The 18,006-nt window shown below is 49.3% G+C and overlaps 1 protein-coding gene across 1 annotated transcript in view; it reads right to left on the bottom strand.

Annotated features, from left to right (window-relative positions):
• Positions 1-18,006, bottom strand: part of Kcnq2 (potassium voltage-gated channel subfamily Q member 2) — a 53,694-nt gene that overhangs the window by 11,612 nt on the left and 24,076 nt on the right. The window contains exons 6-11 of the mRNA XM_051184613.1: positions 16,580-16,690; positions 15,957-16,052; positions 12,305-12,399; positions 11,010-11,039; positions 8,039-8,107; positions 4,199-4,228 (exon numbers count right to left, since the gene is read on the bottom strand). Of these exons, the coding sequence (XP_051040570.1) occupies positions 4,199-4,228; positions 8,039-8,107; positions 11,010-11,039; positions 12,305-12,399; positions 15,957-16,052; positions 16,580-16,690 (431 nt within the window). The remainder of the gene's footprint in view (positions 1-4,198; positions 4,229-8,038; positions 8,108-11,009; positions 11,040-12,304; positions 12,400-15,956; positions 16,053-16,579; positions 16,691-18,006) is intronic.

Genomic DNA, 18,006 nt, shown 5'->3' with positions numbered 1-18,006 from the left:
GCCAAAAAAAAATAATAATAATACATGAACCAAGATATTGCAGGAGGCCAGATGTGGATGGAGATAGTCTGGGATGTCACTGCCGCAAAGCATGCTCTTTTTAGGGAGGGGGAAAATGTGCAATTTAGCTTTACAAACCAATTGGCAAGCGGCGAGATTTGACCACACCAGCCTATGGCCCTGTTGGCAGTGGGCTTTTATTTATCCAGGAGGCAATGGCTCTCCTCAATTAAAAGGACACTCAAGAGAAGAGGCTTGGGGACATACTCATATTTAGAAGAACTGACCAAGTACGTTCATCTGGGGTTGCCATGGCCTGGGCCAACAGAGCTCCAAAGAAGTACCTGAGGTACCTTAGCAAAATCCTAGCAAACACTGGCCCTTTTCAAGACTCCCTCCAAACTCTTGAGATTTGTTTTGCATTAGAGCATGCAAAAAAAAAAAAAAAAAAAAAAGGAAAAGAAAGGAAGTAAGGAAGGAAGGAAGGAAAGAAGAAATGAAGGAAGAAGCAATCAGTATCTAAGGCCAGCCTGGTCTACAGAGTGAGTTCCAGGATAGCCAGGGCTATGCAGAGAAACTCTGTCCTGAAAACCCAAAACTAAAAAGGGAAAGGAAAAAAAAGAAAGAGATAAAATTACAAAAACATTTTCCCCCCTCAAGGCCTTCCCTCTTCCTGTATAGTTTACAACAACACTTTGCAAACTTTGCACCTGAAGAAATCAACATAAAGGACCCAGGAGGAAAGTGTCCAGGGGACCATTTCCATTACACATTTATTCAAATCACTTCCACTCTGTTATGTGTCATTGACGCACAAACCTCTCCACTTAGGAACAAAGGACTTATTTCGATAACTAGTGTAAATAGAAATTAGAATTAGAACTAGATTCTGGAAAGCAGGCTAGTTGCCAAACTGTTTGCACTTCTGCTTAAGCATCCACATACGTTTGGTACATTAGGTAGACACAAGCAGCTTCGGGCTCCTCACACACTCGGGATGTAGGACAAAGGCTGCACACATGCTACTGACTTACTGCAGGGTACTGTTGCCACAGCTTTCCCTATGACTTGACCCAGAGTTAAACAGCCCGTTAAACAAGTGAGCCTACCCCTTGGGCCCTGACCCCTGTGTCCATCCTGAGAACAAAAGACAGGTAGCCCATTCCCAGCACCTTTGACAAATGTCTTTTTTGTTCCCCAACTCTATGGCTTCTTGAGAAGCAGGGACCTTAGATGCAGCAATAGAGGCCATGTCTAATAATGGTGCTGTCTAGTGGGGTAGCCACTGATCACACCTGGCCACTGAGACTCAGGAATGAATACCAACTGTGTCCATTTTAACGGATGTCACATGTGGCTTGTTACTCCTGTCTGGGAAAACATGGTTTGACAGCCTGGCAAGATCTGAGGAGGAGAAAGCTGCTTCTACAGCCTTCTCTGATCAGTAGGTGCCAAGGACTCCAATTTGTGTTGGTGTGACACTGTTCATTCCCGCTGACCCCATTTTTTTTTTTCTGCCCCATCAGCAAAGTAAAGCTCCATCCTATCTGGGAACAGTTGGCCAATATCAATCCCAGGCAGATACCAACTGGCCAGCCCATGAGGAACCTAAGCCCGGTGGGTAACAGATATGCCCACAGACACTGGCTAAGGTCAGATAGGGTAGATGGGCACCAAGACACACAGACACCTCCATCTGTGAAGAAGAGTGGACCCATATGGACAAGAAAGGCAAAGCTGGGGTTAAGGGCTCCTCTAGGCATAGGGTAGAAAACACTGAGGAAGAGGACAGGCCCACAAAGGACAGTCACAGCAATTGCGGTCACAAGAAACACCGGTACAGCACAGGCCTGAGCTCCCACCTGCCCTGGATCCCCCAACCCAGATGCCCCCAATGGTCACAGCCTAGTCATCTAGGTCTCTCAGGAACAAACCATCCCATGCAGCTATGTCCTGAACCACGAGACACTGGGAAGCTATCTTCAGGCAGTAGAGGGAGAGGTCCTAGGTTCACACCACCCTCTTACCCAGACAGATAATGCTATCTGGCACTGCCGGGCAAAGTGCAAGGCTATGCCTAGAGCCAGACAGAGCACGGCCACTGACTTCTGCTAGACTGTCAGAGTCCAAGGATAGCAAGACTCTGGTGAGCTAAGCTTGCCCCCACACACTTAGCATTTCAGACAAGAGCCCAGGGACAGGCTCATCCCACTATTTCCCCTTAGGTAGTAATTTCCTACACACTTCCTATGTTCTTGAAGCTAAAGAGGGGGCAGGGGTTTAGCTGCCCCTGGCAGAGGCCAGAGATCCACCCCACCATCCATCACCTGGCCAGCAGGTATACAACCCAGCGAAGGAAACATGGTCTTCACTGACAGAAACTGCTCCTCACTCACTCAACACTCAGCTCTCCAGGTGCCCCAACCTCCTTGAGGAGCCCAGTGTCCGTGCAAAGGTCCTGCACACCCTTCCCAGGGAGGGCAAATGTTCTGCCCCAACTGAGCATTTTGGGAGCAGGGCGTCCTGGCAGGAGGACTGGGTCGGTGGGCGCTGGCCCTCAGGGAAGGGTGTGGAGGTGCAGGCAGGCAGGACCACTTACACGCGGGGAAGACAGAGGAGTGGCGGGGTGGAGAGCAGGGGAGCCACGGAACATACCGGAGAGCCAGGGGGCTCCCATGGGTCCTCACCTTGAGTCCTGATTTCAGGGTCAGCACCTCATCCCAAAAGACAGAGCAGACGAAGAAAAGGGGCCCAAGAAGGGCAGTGACAGTGATTAAAAGCCCTTGGGGGCAGCAAGATTTTCCAGATGGGGGCAGAAGAGGAAGAAAGAGAAAGAGAGGCTGAGACGAGAGTCGCGCAGAGCGTGCTAAAGCTACGGCAACAAGCTGGGGGCCGGAGGCCTCCTGGGCAACCTGCTCCCAGTCAGGGCGCCAAGTGCCAGGCAGTCAGGTCCATCTGGGGCACAGCCAAGCTCAGCCTAACCTGGTGTCCAAGACCAAAGAGACTCCTGGGCCCAGGGTCATTAGAAATCGTGCCAAGTGAGGGACGGGCCAGAATAGCCCTGATGGACATGAGGAGTCGGGGTGGGTACCAGTGGGCAGTGAGGATGCCAATACTCTCCGGTTTAACCACATCAAGGGCAGGTGGGGCTACCTTTCTTACCTCCATTTGTCAACAGCCAAGACTACACTAGATTGCCCATTTCTCTCCAGCTAGATTTCTTAGTGGCCAGGGTTTCCCAGCAGAGGCTGTCTCTTTAGCTGAATTGGGAAGCCAGTCTTTGCAATCCAGGGCACCACCTATAAATTCTCCTTTTGTGGTGTGGAAGAGGAGGGCGGTGTCCTTCTCCAATAAGTAGAGGGTATGTTCAGCCTAAGTCCATCCTCCTCTGCACACGAGAGGGGTTTTTATATATATTCTAGGTCGCCCTGCTATCCGGGGGGCACAGGAGATAGGCCTAAAGTCTGGGGGCCATGGTCACACATCACCTTGTGGACAGGTCACTTGTGGGGAAGGACAACTCGGCCCAAAGGCCTTGGAGACCCAGGCAGATGCACACTGAACTCAAAATCTGTGAGATGGTCTCTCTTTGCTTATAAGGGCTAGGACAGCATGATCTGTTTCCATATTTCTCTGCCAAGTGAATTTGACCCTGGAGTCCTGTCTAAGCAGCCTGAACACAATGGAACCTTGGAGGCCAGCTGGGACTGGGAGAAGGAGGAATGAGATGGGGATCTTCGTGGAGGTATGAGAGGGGATAGGGCAACTCAACCTCCTCAGGAGGACTCTGGCTCTCTCCCACCCAGGGGCTATCAGGATAGCAAGGTCCTGTTCCCTCTGCCAGCATCTAGCCCTGTATTCCCCGCTCCCACTACAGTGGTGGGAGAGACCCCCTGCTTGGGATTCCCAGCTGGGCCTGCAAATTCCAGCAACATACCTGCAGGGTACATAGGAACCTCAGCCTCAGAGTCCCCTGTGGGCAGTGTTGGGGAGGGATGACCTCAAGAAGCCCCACCCATTTGCTGCCCAAATCCCTGTGACCCTGGATGTGTGCCAAGACACACTATCACACACTGCACACAGAAGCACACACAGGGCCCCATGGTAGCCCTGCCCCATGACACACGGTGTACAGAGAAAGAGCAAGGCAAGATGGGTACAGCACACATCAGGGCAACTGGAGGCAGGAGGGACTGACCTTGGTGATGGCTCTGGTTGTGGCTCCTTCCTTCAAACAGAGGAACACAGAGTTAGTAGATGCTCCTCTCTGGCAGCCCCATAACATATCCAGTAGCCCAGGAATGGGAAGTTCTCTTGATACCCTCTAGGATCTCTCTGATCTACTCAGGCCCTTAGCCTCAGACCTGACACCTGTCCTCATGCCCACAGGTTGGGTTGTATGTAACAGGATATGATACAAAGAGCCATTCTCCTGGCTGTTCTCTTGATGAGGCAAGGCTCAGGGGAAGGCAGGGACTCCCAAACGAACTGTGATCCTCTAACCTAGAGGGCTCTTTTATTTGAGATTAGTGGATACTCATTTCAACAGACTCATACCAGCATAATAATAAAGTATCAAAGAGCCGTGGCTGAAGAAAGCTCTTGGTTTAATAGAATGTCCTTCCTTCTGTGCAGTTTTTCAGTAGGAGCAGGAATCAGCCAAGGACCAGTGTTTGTCTCAAGGCCAGAAGTCATCTCCAGGCCCTGATCTACTTGCAGGGCTGTTTTGGCCATTATTTGTTTTGGGATTGGTTCTTTCTAGTGGTAATAGCTAGATGATGGCTAGATATTATTTAGCTGATGAGGAGTGGCCCCTGGTACCCTCAGGAGGGTAGTGCCAGACCAGTCTTTTGCAAGACAAGGACTTGCCACCACTTTCCAGCCAAATACTGTGCTCAATAGCTACTGTATCACTGCAGAGAAGTTACAGCAGAGAAGAACAGGATTCTGCCAGGTTCCTGAAGCTCCTGAGGATAAGTCCAAGCCATTTCAGTCCCCTCCATGGCCCTCATGGAGGAGCCACACACATGTGAGGGTCTAGCCCAGCAGCACTCCTGGGAGCTCAAATGGCCTGAACAGCTGAGGGTATATACACACTCCTACCCACCCCTATCAACCCCAACTGCACCTAGGGGCAGTTGACATTTGAGATTTCCTTTCTTGGCTTTGGAAGCTGCAAATCCAAAGTCAAGGTGTGGATAGCCACTTCTCCAGTGGACCAGGGAAATGGCTGCCTCTTCAAGCTTTAGGGGCTCCAACATTGTTAGTTAACAGCATATCTCTCAAATTTCTTCTTCTGTCTTCCCCTTGTGTACATTCCGGCATCCTGTGTCTCCTCTCCTGACCTTCACGCAGATGTTCACACAGGTGCTGAAGCTCTTAACTTACAACCTGAGCAAGGGCCTTTTTTTTCAAAGCACGGTCATAGTCACAGGCATGTCTTGAGAACCCACATTTGTGTACACGTGAGGTCTAGAATACACCATCCACCCCTAAACTCCTTAAGCCTCAATCCTCTGCAGCATCAGCTCTGTGTTAAAAGAATAAAAATCAAAAATCACTCAAATTTCTGTTAAACCACAAAAAAAAAAAAAAAAAAAAAAAAAAAAAAAGGTTATCAGGACTCTAGTGTGGTTGTCTTTGGGAAAGCCCTCTGCACACAGGCATGAGTCTCAAAAGTAAAAATCATCCATCTAGTGGCTGTGATGGCAAGACAAGCACAGGGTGACAATTCCTCTCAGAATGGAAAGGCTGACAAAGGGGTCCCTGGCTACCAAAGTTTGAATCCCAAATGGCAAGTTCTGCTTAGATTCAAGGATTCTTAAAAAACTAATGCCTGGCCCTGTTAATCTCTACTTCTGCTGCTCTAAGTGACTACAGGAACACTACCACCATCCCCCAAACACACACACACATACACACTTGTAACAATCTACAATACTGCCTTTATTTCACTTGTCTCTGTCCTTTTCAGTCCATGATAGCAATGTCTCTGCCCAGAACTTTGTGGTACACTGAGGAGCCCCAAGAATGAATATTACTAGTTTTTGTGTGTGTGGGTGGGTGTTCTGTGTACTCCTGGTGTGGCCCAAGGTGGATGGCACTAGTCAGAAATGTCTTAATGTGGAACACTGAAGTGACCCATGGTGGAATTCACTGGTCAGGAGGATTCACTGTAGAACCCTGAAGAGGCTCAGGATGAATGCCATTGGTCAGGGGAGTTCTCTGTGCAACCAAGAGATAGTCCAAGAATGGATTCCATTAGACAAGAGCATCCTATTGAGAGCCTGAGGTAGCTGAGGAGTGGATGCCATTCCATAGAAGAGTCCTGAATGATTGATTGGATCTGAGATGCACACCAACTTTCTGCCTCATCTGCAGCCTATACTCTGTAGTTGAGAAGCCTCTCCCTGAAATGCTTCTCCTTGAAAACATCCAAGATCTCCAAGTTCAAGCTTCTCATGGGAGTTCCTCAACTTCTTTCTTCTGAAATTTGACAACAAACATCAAGGAGAAATCAGGCTTCATATTTGGCAGAAAACCTCCTCCAGTGGCCGAACATCCAAATCTAGCTCTCTTATGATTCTGCCTCCAGGGGAACACAACTCAGGAAAGCTTTTGATACTCTACCACTGCCTTTCCTAGTTTTCAGTAACGTGTTCTTTGCTGACTTCCTTCTCCGTGGTGCCAGAGGTACCATTACTATCATTTCCCACTTAGTTTGAATGTGAAGTATCTCTTTGAACATATTGTGTGCTGAAATCTTGGTCTCCAAATAATGGCATTATTGAGACATGATTGAGTTAACCCATTCATGAGTTCATAGTGAATAGGCTATTAGCAGGTACAGGGAATGCAGACAAAGATCAGTGAGCAGTGTGTGCTTATGAAGGGTGAGTCATGTCGTGTCCCTGGCTTCTTCCTCTTCCTCTCTTCCTCTTAGCCGTCAGAAGATGAACAGTTTTTATTCATCATGTCCTTCTGCATGGTGTTCCTACCCTCCCACATCCTATAAGCAATGGAACCGACCAACCATAAACCCAAGCCTCACTTCTTGGGAGACCTCCCAGAGTGTCTTTAACACCTATACTTCCTTTAACCATCCCTTCACGGTAGTGTGTGTTTGTTACAATGTGTACTTCAAACCTCTTCAGAGCCCAATCATTATGCAATTTGAAACTCACTGTCACACTTTCAGGTATTTGTTACAAGAGCACCCCATTTTATAGACTCAAGATCTGAGTTTTCTGGAGCTTCAGTGATGGGACAGCATAATCGATTATTGAACCCACAAAAAGAGACTCTCGCAGTCCTGGAGTAACACCGGAGGTCAAAGTGTTCCTGTACTCCTTCCACAAACTCTAGGGGAGGACCCACCTTGCCCCTCCAGGTAGCCTTGGCTTGCGGCTACATCTCTATAGTCTTTGCCTACATCTTCATTTGGCTTCTTCTCTGCGAGTTACTGCAGAATTCCTTCTTCTCATATGGATATTAGGAATGTATCCAGGGTCCACCCAGAAAATCCAGACGTAGAACGGTTGCCTAGGGCCACATTAGCAGGTTCGGAAGCTCCCACATATTTTTAGAAACAGGGCCCACCCTCCTGCCCTTCCAAAGGCTCTTCAGAGACAGGAAGTTGCTTGAGGTTCTAGCTCTGTTCTCTTTGCACCCATCACTGGTTCAAGCAATGTGAGTCACAGATTTCTCTAACTAAAGAACCAGTAGGTACACTGAACACTGGGAAATGCAGTGTTGGGTCCTAAGCATGAGCCATGGAGCCAGATGACCCTTTATCGAAATCCATTCTTTACCCCACTAACCTGTGTCCATCCCCTCAACCAGATACTTTTCTAGAAATAGGACCCTCAATCCAGCCAGATGAAGCAAAAGCCACCAACAGCAAGACAAGCATACCCCAGCCCCCAGAGCTTTTTGTCACTGGACAAGGTTCTGTAGCCTCTCAGGAGACTCAAGCTTCCCAGCTTGTCCAGTGTTCCAGCCTTAGGAACAGACCCTTAGGGGGAGACCCTGTGCTGACCTGAAGGTGAGTCCAGATTTGCTCTTGAGGTTCCTCAGTAGCTCCAGCTGATTCAGAGGCGGGATGAGTCTGGAGCAAGAGAAGAAGTGAGTAAGCCTGACCTCCGTAAGATATGAGGTTCAGCTCTGTATATCCACACCTACTTCACTCATGGGAGCAAGCAGCGGCTGGCAGAGCATGGGTGTAGAACACCTGAAGCTCTGGGCTCAGTGCCTATGCCTCTCCCAAGCTCCAGGGCTGTCTTTACTCGCTCTCTCTCTCTCCTCTCATGTTGTTCCTGGGGCCTGAGACACAGGAAACGGTCAGGACCCAGCACGAACAGCAGGCCATGAGGGTCCAGCCCTTCAGCATGGAGTAGATCAAGAGAGTGGAGTCCAGGTATGATACCTCCTCCCTCGACCTCTCTTCCATTCTATTTCCCCGCCTCTGAAATTTTTCAAGGAGCTACAAACACAGCACCTCAACCTATTGAAAGTCTCAGACCCCTAAGTCCCCTGGTGAAGCATCTTTGCCTCCAAAGGCTGGAATGGTGCAGGGGGGAGGTCACAGAAAAAGGGAAGCTCATTTCCATGTCTATAGGATGATTATCCTGGCCTCAATCAGGCCTTGATGCTCTGGGGATGCAACCTGACTGCTTCTTTCCCTGACCTGGCCACACACCACTCTCAGCCCCATGCCTGGCCTCTGCCTTCCTGCCCTGGCATTTGGTCAGCCCACATCCACAGCCACAGTCTCAGGGAAGGCATGCTCCCACTTGGAAGGTGAACAAAATCCCTTCCCGTCTAGGGATAAAAATCTCATCCCAATCCATTTTCGCCCTTAGACCCTCAGCTTCCTCTTGGCAAATCCTGTTAATTTTAGGATAAACACAGCAGTCCCTTGGCTCCTGTGACTCCAGGCCTTGATACTCTTAGGACCCTACCGGCTCTAGAACAGCCTCCGCGTCAGATAATCTTGCATCACTCTAAGTAGTGGCCTCTTAGAGTCCCAACTGCACACCAGGATCCTCAGGACCCCCAGCCTGTCCTTGTCTGTCATTCTTGACCCCTCAGCTAAAAAGCACAGAACCTGGTACCTCCTGCTGGAATTGGCCTGTGTCTTCCTCATCCCTCTGCCTACCTCACCTGGACTCTCTTAATACTTTCACCATCTCTCTACCTCATTAGATCTTTCAAATATGCCCAACAAGCCTTGCTATTCCCCCACTCAAACATTTAATGGCTCTCGACCACCTCTAAAACAGAAGGGCCAATGGGTTTTCTGGGAAACTAGTCTTGCTCTTCAATCATGTTCCTCCGCTCAGAGGGACCCACCCTGTACCACTGGGCTTCTATTGCCTCGGGCTGCCTTCTCCTCTCCTCTTCCTTTAGCTCCATAGGTTGCACAGGCTTTGGCAAGGATAGCTACATCTGGGCCTTGCTTCATGGGCACAGCCCCGGAGTGAGACCTAGAAGGTCTCTGAAAATGCTGGTAAAAAGCAGATCTCTTCTTACCCCTTTCTGCCTCCCCTCCCCCAAGCCATTCTCTGTCCTTGTCAAGTCAGCATGAGGCAGGAGCCTAGCAATCCAAGTTAGCAGCTAGCACCACCAGGGCCTTCCTGCCACTTTTTAACCCAGCCCTGGGACCTGGAGCAGGGTCCTTGGCACAGCCCTCTCCCGTGCACCCCCACAACCACCACCACATAGGCCCAGGTTAGACACATGTAAAACCATCCCTCCCAGCCACACTGGACGCATGCCCAGGACACACAAAGCAGCCACCAGGGGCAGACACATGGAAGAGGGGCCGTGCACATAGCTGGTCACCCCTGAGCAGTCACAGAGGGTTGGGGGAGGGGCAACCCCAGGAAAGCATCAGGTAATCTGAGGATACTGTTGGTCTCATTGAACAACTCCTGCCACACAGGTTGGGGGCTCTGTGTGTGGGGGGGTGTAGGGGGTGGTTGGGAGGCATCTTCTTTCTGAGTATGGTGCTGGCTGGAGAAGATGGGCTGAGGGGAAGAGGAGCATCACAGGACAGCACACAGGTCTTCCACCTGCCAGGGGACTGGGAGCCCCAGTTAAGGCTGGACCTTAGGATGCTACTTCCCCTATTCCTCTGGGCTCTGAGAAGGAGAAATCCAAGGGCATGCCCAACTGAAGAACCCTTCTATTTTGAGAGGCAAGTGCTTACTCTCCTAGTCCAGTCCCTACAAAAGGCAGGAGACAGGTCACAGCTCATACATAAGAACATATACCTGCTACTGGACCAGGTCAGGAAGGACTTTGTAGGGCTGGGCTGGTATGAGGGTCTTCCTCCAACAAGGCCCCACCCAACTGAGGAAGGGGGGACTTGCCTCGTATATACTGAGTAAAAGTTCCCGGGCAGCTCAGCTGCCTGCAAATGAGCAAAGAATATGTCTCCTGCTTCGGAGCCACCACCCAGAATAAATAAGTCTGTTCCCTGGGCCTTTACACTTTCTCCAGTGTGGTATAAAGACTGCAAAGTTGTGGGGGGGGATTCAGACTCTGGGAGGGACTCCCTAGAGCAGATGACCAGAGTAGAGTTCTGGCCCTGAGTGTGCTCCTGGTCCTGGACATATATCCCTCAGAAACATGGTGAGTCCCGGGACCACCACTCTGCTCTTCAGTGGGGGAGGCAGGGTTGGGGAATCACAGCTGTAAGACAAGGCAGGAAGCAAGCCAAGGAACAAGGCACACTGAGGACAACGGGTCCAGCAACAGTAAAGCAGCAGCTGGGGAAGCAGGAGTCAGAGAGGCAAGGTGTGCTCACACTGGCCCAGAAGGAGCTACAGGTTAACACAGGGACTCCAGGCAGGGAAGGGCCACAGGATGACAGGATCCGGCGATGGTAACATGAGGACTGAAGGGCAGGTACTCTAGGGTGGGATATAGGCTCCAAAGGACTTGCCCCACCCCGGACTTAGGCAGACAAGGGCTACACACCATCTTCCACCCCATGCACGTCCTACCTGGAGGCCCCATAGGTTTGAGTTTGCGAGCTTTCAGGGGTTTCACACACACACACAAAGGGAAAAGAACCAAAGTTTTTTTTTAAAAAAAGAACGGGATAAAAAAAAAACAAAATGAAAAAAAAAAGTTGAGGGAAGTAGGGGAAACAACAGAATAAAGAAAATTAGCCCCATAGCTCAGTCCTGTCCCAATGCCCTGCAAGGAGCATGGAGCTTGGGGCAGGGCCAGGCAAGGGCTCAGGACTCCAGAGGACCCTGGGGTAGGTGCTGGAGAAGGAGTGGCAAGGCCACCTTTGTCCTAAGCAATGCCCTACCAAGACTGATGCAGGCAGAATGGCATACGGTCTATCTGACCATTGCTGGTTGTCAGATCCCTGAAGATAGATGGTCCCCAGCCCAGGAGTCCTGGCAGAGCTCTGTGCCCATGCTACCTGCAGATGACTCAGATGGATAGAAACAGGTGGAATGAAGTACTCTGACATCGGTAATGAAGCTGGCCCGGCCTCTTTTCTCTCAGTTCGGGGTGAAGGGATAGCACCCCAAGGGCTCGGACTTGAAATCTCTTAAAGTATCACACCTTCAGCTAAGCACAAGCACAGTTTCCCCAAGTGGTCCACAGTGGTCCACAGGCCAGCTGACGTTGTTCCCCGGTGGCCTCCAGAAAGGCTCTTCCTGACCTCTTCCTGCTTTCTAGATTTCCCTGGGGTATTCCCAGGCTATCCTGGAGTATCCTTTGCTCTATTTTGCTGAGGATGCCTGGAGCCCCCAGGACAATAGGACTTTCCTCTAGACTCTCAAGACTCTCAGTGTACTCTGGGTTATTTCTCTCACACACATGCACAGGCACAGCCACATGCACACACACACACACACACACACACACACACACACACACACACACACACACACTACAGTTTGCCTGGTCTTCTCTGGAGAACACAGTTGCCACCTCTACACTTCTTCTTAAGTCTTGGGCTGCTAGAGGGCTCTGGCATTGCGACACTAAGGCCATCACTCATCCCATGGGGCAGCTTGGGTTGAGGATCACAACACAATGTACCCAAAAGAGGAGAGGAAAGCAAAGGATGGGTACAAGAGTAAGAAATAAAAGCCACAACACTGTAAAACAAAGAACAAAATCAATACTGTGAAATAAACCACACAGAATCCTTTGTGGAAAGATACACTTGAAAAAAAAAAGAAAGAAAGAAACACAAATCAATGGGGTAAAGAACAAATGGAAATTAAAAAGCAAACCACCATGCAGGGTGGCGAGGCTGGGCCTGGCGCAGTACCTGTACATGGGGACAGTGACTGTGCGTTCGTAGTACTGCCACGTGGAGTGCAGGTCGGTGCGTGAGAGGTTGGTAGCATAAAATCTCCAGGCAGACTGCAGTGGAAAGAGGTGAGATTGTTGTGGCTGGGCCAAGGCTACCCCTACCCCAGCAACATAGAACTATAGCCCCCATGCCTGTCCTCACCCCACAGCCTCAGTTTAACCCTATGGGACGAGCATGATGCCCAAGGAAGCCGGTGGGATATGGGAGATCGTCTGTCTCTAGCTCAAAGCGAGTCTGCAGTGAGCCTAGGCAATCTCCTTCCCTTCTGCCTTTCTTGACATCCAGGGCATGACTTGATTGCCCTTCCTAGTCCAAACAAGACCTAACCCCAACCCCATGAGATCTGGGGAGGGAGGTAAGGCTAAGATGTAACTCCTTCCTTGGGGCAGGGTGGTCCAGGCTCATTCTTCTCTACCGACTCGGGCTTCTTCCCATCCCCTACATATCTTTTTGGATATGCAACATAATCCACATGGCGTTAAGTCCATCATCTTGACTGCTTTAACGTATACACACCATTGTGTAAACGTGGCCACTCTCTACTTAACAGCTTCTGACCCTTAGAAAGGCGTGCCCATACACAGACACTTACTTCCCTTCCAACCTCCTCCCAGGCTCTGGTAGCATCAATCTTTCAGTCTCTGCAGGCTTGACTGTTTTGGAAATTTCCTATCCATGGAATCTCATAATTATGAGGTCTGCCTATTAGTTTCTTGCACGGAACAAAAGGCCCTCAGAGCTGACATGAACTTCAATGTGCCCAGAGCTTCATCCCTCTCCTGACTAAATAACACTTGGTTGTACAGGTGCATCTCTTGCATTTTGATCATCCTCCAATGAACCTAGCCACCCCATATTTCCGCTGTTTATGGACAGAGCACTATGAACGCAGAGGATTTTGGTTGAACACCTGTCTTGGGTTCTAACAAAGGAGTGAACATATGGATAAAAGGTAACAAATCCATGTGTCACTTTCTTTTCTGGATATTTTTTTCCTTTTTAGTAGAATCCAGAATTTGCACATGTGAGACAAATGCTCTACCAGTGAGCCCATCTCTGATTATTAAAGTTTTCTGAGTGGTCGTTGCACCATACAGCCCCTGGGTGATGTGTGCAGGCCCAATGCCAACACTCTTGCATTTTTTACATTGTAACCATCCCAGTGAGTGTGAAGTGGCCTCTCCTCATTTGATCTTCCTTTCTCTAATAGCATAACATCTTTTCACATGTTCATGTCCAGCTGTCTTTCTTCTTGGGAAAAAGAATGTCTATTTGAGTCCCTTGTCCCCAAGCCTTCTGGGTTGTTTGTCATTTTGTAATTGAGGTTTCTAGGGCTCTTTACATATTCTGGATATTAAATTCATTTCCAAACTTTTCCCCCATTCTATGGGTTGTCTTTTTGCTCCTGAATGTCCTCTGAGGCACAAGTTTTAAATTTCAATGTTCTCTAATTTTTCTTTTGTTGCTTGTGGGGTTTTTTGGTGTCATATATAGAAGATAAAAACAATAAATCTTGCTTACTTCTAAGAGTTTAATAGTTTTAACTCTTTTATTTAAGGCAAGGTCTCACAGCATATCCAGCCTAACCTCAAACTCAAGATCTTCTTGCCTCAGCCTCTAGAGTTCTGGAATTACAAGTAAGCACCACAAAGCTTGGCCAAAAATCATTTAAAAAAAAAAAAAAAAGCTCCAAAAAGGGCATGAAAACGTATGCCTATTATAGAGAACTTACAAGGCTGAAGCAAGGGAATCACATAAGTTAGAGGCCAGCCCCTGTAATAAAACAAGCAAACAGCAACAATAACAAAACAGGTCTCCAGTTGTCCCGTACCATGCATCAAAACAGTTCTCATCTGTAATCAGTCTACAAACGGGCTAACTCATACACACACTGTTCTGCTGGTACACTTGTCCTTATGTGAGAACTACACTTTGATCATTGCAGCTTTGTAATAAATTAAAAATCTGAATGTATGAGTCCCCCTACTGTGTTCTCCTGCTTCAGCGCTGTCCTGGATATTCGGAGTCCGCTGTATTTGCACAGACACCTTAGGATTAGCTTTTCTGTTTTTGCAAAAGGGCATTGGACTTATGAGAAGTGCTCTGAGCCTGCAGATCAGTGTCTGGGAAGAACATTTTAACGAGGTTAAGTCTTCTATTCCATGAACATGAGATGACTTACTTCGGTCTCCATCGATATTTCAGTAACATCAAGGACTACAAGGGGTCCAGGCTGGGCAGGCTGACTTCTACAGAATGGAGGTGCTTTGGGAGTACAGGAGGCCCTGGCACCTCCTCTGAGACTCCCTCCAAGATTTTTTTCTGCTTGGGAGCCAGAACCAAACCCAGGTGATAAGTCTCTTGAAATATTAGTCCTTCTACCCTTATACCTACATCAGGGCCACTGGGGTCACTGCTAACCAAATCTTTGGCGTCCCAAAACTGCAGGAAGGTCGGCTTTGCTCGGAAGGACCTTCCGATCAGCTATTCTGCCACGGTTCCTTTACCCTATGACCATGCACCATGAATGTGCTGGAGATGTCTTGAAGCTCTAGGAATCATCTTGAGGTCCACAGTGGGGAAAACTGTGCAGGTAAGACCAAGAGATTGCTTTGTCCTAATAAGGACACTTCACCCTAGGTGTCCTCTGTCACTTGTGGGTGAAGCAGGGACAGCAGATGCTGTTGCTCTTTGGTGGTACTTCTGACTTTTGGAGGATTCACAGGCTGTGCTGAATGGCCTTTGAGAGGAGTATATGGGGGAATATTAAATTTTTGCTGTCCCCTCTTAAATCTTTCGGCCCCATGGATATTCAGTCATTTTCTTTTTCAAACAGGCATTCTATTCTTCTTTGTTTTTTTTTTTGTTTGTTTGTTTTTTGTGTGTGTTTTGTTTGTTTGTTTTTGGTTTTTGTAATTCAAAAACAGTAGCCATGTGTTTTGTGGTAAAAGCTATGTAATCAACACAGAAAAGGAAGCTGGACCCAAGTTTGAGACTGTGAAGGCCACATCTTTTAAAAAGAGGGACAGATATAGAGCCACATTCAGCTGGCAGGAAATCCTGTCCAGCTCTTGTGTCCAGCAGGAATCTCTGTCTTCTTGCATGCATGTTCAGGTGGCCTCTACATCTCACCTGCCCCTAAATGCTAAGACCAGCTCGGTAAGCTTGGGGAAGGAAGGCACAGTGTTCACAGGTTGAACAGTTAGATTAAAGGAGCCCAGATGTGACTCTAGAGCCACTTGCTGCCAGATTGTCAACCTCTATAAGCTGTGTGTCTCACAGCTGCAGAATGGATGTGATGAGACACCTACATCATAGGGCACTGGAGGTGACCTGGATGGTTTCTGGGACAGTATGGCCTGAGCCAAGTGCCCACTGGGGAGAGGACCACCCAGTATCATTATTATGAATCACTGGGTATGACCTCAAGTGTCAGAACTGTCCCCATGCCAAACACAACCTTGTCTTCCAAACACGGGCCATGGCCCATCCATAGACAAGGAAAAGCCTGATACAGCCATTGTCAATGCCAAGATCTTGGTGGGCTCCCTTCTAGGTAAGGGGGAATCAGAACAGGGGTTGGTCCCTAGCAGGGGCTAAGGCTCACCTGGATCAGACCTGCCGCAGGGTTCCGCCGCTTCTCAAAGTGCTTTTGTCGATGCTGCTCTTGGACTTTCAGAGCAAAGCCAGATCCCAAAATGCCCTGCAAGTCACTGAGGTCAGACCACATCCTGGGACCATGCCCCTCCTCACCCTTGCCTACAATGCATGCATTTCACATGTGACACCTTCCTACATCCTTGGAATGTCCCCATACTTCATCACCTAGAGACCAGGCTGGAGAATCTAACCAGCAGTGCCTTCCAATCCCAAATAGGCACCCTCCTAACCTACCCTGTCCACAAGGCAGCCATCAGCACACCCATCCCATTCTGTACAGAGTGAATAAGGACCCACTGTTCAGGGTCACTCAGATGGGAGAGCCACTGAAGTCAACAGAGCTGTGTCAAAGGGCCCCGTCTGAAGACACTAGGAATCTGCCTACTGGGGTTACAGGCATCTAAAACAGGGAAGCCTCACGCTGGTAAGGTCTGGGGCCTCTCTAGGGGCTGTAAACCCCAGAGGGGCATGCTCCTGTCTAAGATCATCACAGTTCACAGGTGGCTTGTGGTCAAATCTTACAGGGAGCCTAACATCACTAGGGCAGGAAGGGGCGGGCATAGGACTCACTGCGGGAAGAGCGAAGAACGAGACACCAATGAGGGTAAACGTCGCTGCCAAGAGCCTCCCATTCCAGGTCTGAGGGTACTTGTCCCCGTAGCCAATGGTCGTCAGAGTGATCTGAGGAGCAGGGAGCTCTGGTCATTTGGGCAGGCTGGCAATGGCCTACCAGAGGCCTACAATCCCAGGCTAGAGTTCCCTGCTCAGTCATGAGAAGCTCACCCAAGTAGTTTGCCTGCATCTTTAGGGCCATCTAGACACTGATGGCCACTGAGACTTGGGCTGGACGGACAGAAGGATCACCCTTGTTACATCACTCATACTAGGACAAAACAAGGCCAGGGTCAGCATAGGCTGTCCTTTATCCTTTATTGCAACAAACCCCAATCTCTTCTCATTCCCACGGCTCCCCTAGTTAACGCTTGGGAGAAATGAACTATACAGTACACATCGGCACCAAGCAAGGACAGCAGTTTCCGTACAGGTGAATCGCTGACGCGCCCAGCCCCTGCTCTGTGCTCAGAGGTAGGGGGCACTGGTGAGTACCCAGCAAGTCAGGGAACAAGAGCAATGAAGTGCACAGTGCCAGGGTCCATAGAGTGTAAGGAGTCAGCAAAGGCCAAGGAGAGTAGGGTTCAGGGATGATGGGGGACAGACTGGAGAGGGCCTGGCCCAGGACGTGGGGGAAAGGGGCAATGATGGCAAACAGGAGGTGGCCAAGCAGTCAAAAGGGTAGGGGGCTGCATTTTAGGAACAAGTAGACATTTTAAAACACAAGGATTACTTTGAAGCAATAAAGGTAAAATGCTTGTTTCCGTTCTGAAAGAGAAGGAAGGCCTAGGTCCAAGAAAAAGCTGAAGAGAATGGGCTATATCCCTCTCCAGGTCCCTGGGGCCAGATGGTTTGCAGCTCAGGTCGCCTGGGTGCCAGGCTGACTCCCTCAGCAGAGCCTGGGCACACAGTCAGTCAGCCCAGATGCCCCTGCTCTGTGCCTGTCACATACTCTCCACTGCCACTTATCTTAAACTCAGGTCACTCCCAACACTTCCCAAGAGGACACAGGATTCCAGGCCTGTGGCCATTAGTAAGGTCATTAATGGTTTCATCACAGAAGAAGTTGTCTGATCCTCTCCCAATGACTGCAAGCACAGCGCCTGTCCAGATCACCACGTCACGATTTTTCAGGTGACAAAGGCTCTGCCCTGAGCCCCCAAGGAGTCTGGAACATTGGGGGAGGAAGGGCTAGAAGAAACTCATTTCTGTCTAATTAGGGTGAGTCTTAGGACTAGTGTGGTGTTCAAAAAATAGGGACCTAGGAAACCTGTCAGCCATGCCCACTCCAAGCAGATGTCCAGCGGTGTCTAATAGGCCCTTCTGAGAAGGGGCAATGACAGAAATTTCTGGAGTATACTGGGCAGAGTCAAGCACGGAGAGCC

This window comes from Phodopus roborovskii, unplaced genomic scaffold (assembly GCF_943737965.1).
Source record: "Phodopus roborovskii unplaced genomic scaffold, PHOROB, whole genome shotgun sequence".
Classification (NCBI taxonomy): Eukaryota; Metazoa; Chordata; class Mammalia; order Rodentia; family Cricetidae; genus Phodopus; species Phodopus roborovskii.
This window is presented reverse-complemented; position numbering and strand designations above follow the sequence as displayed.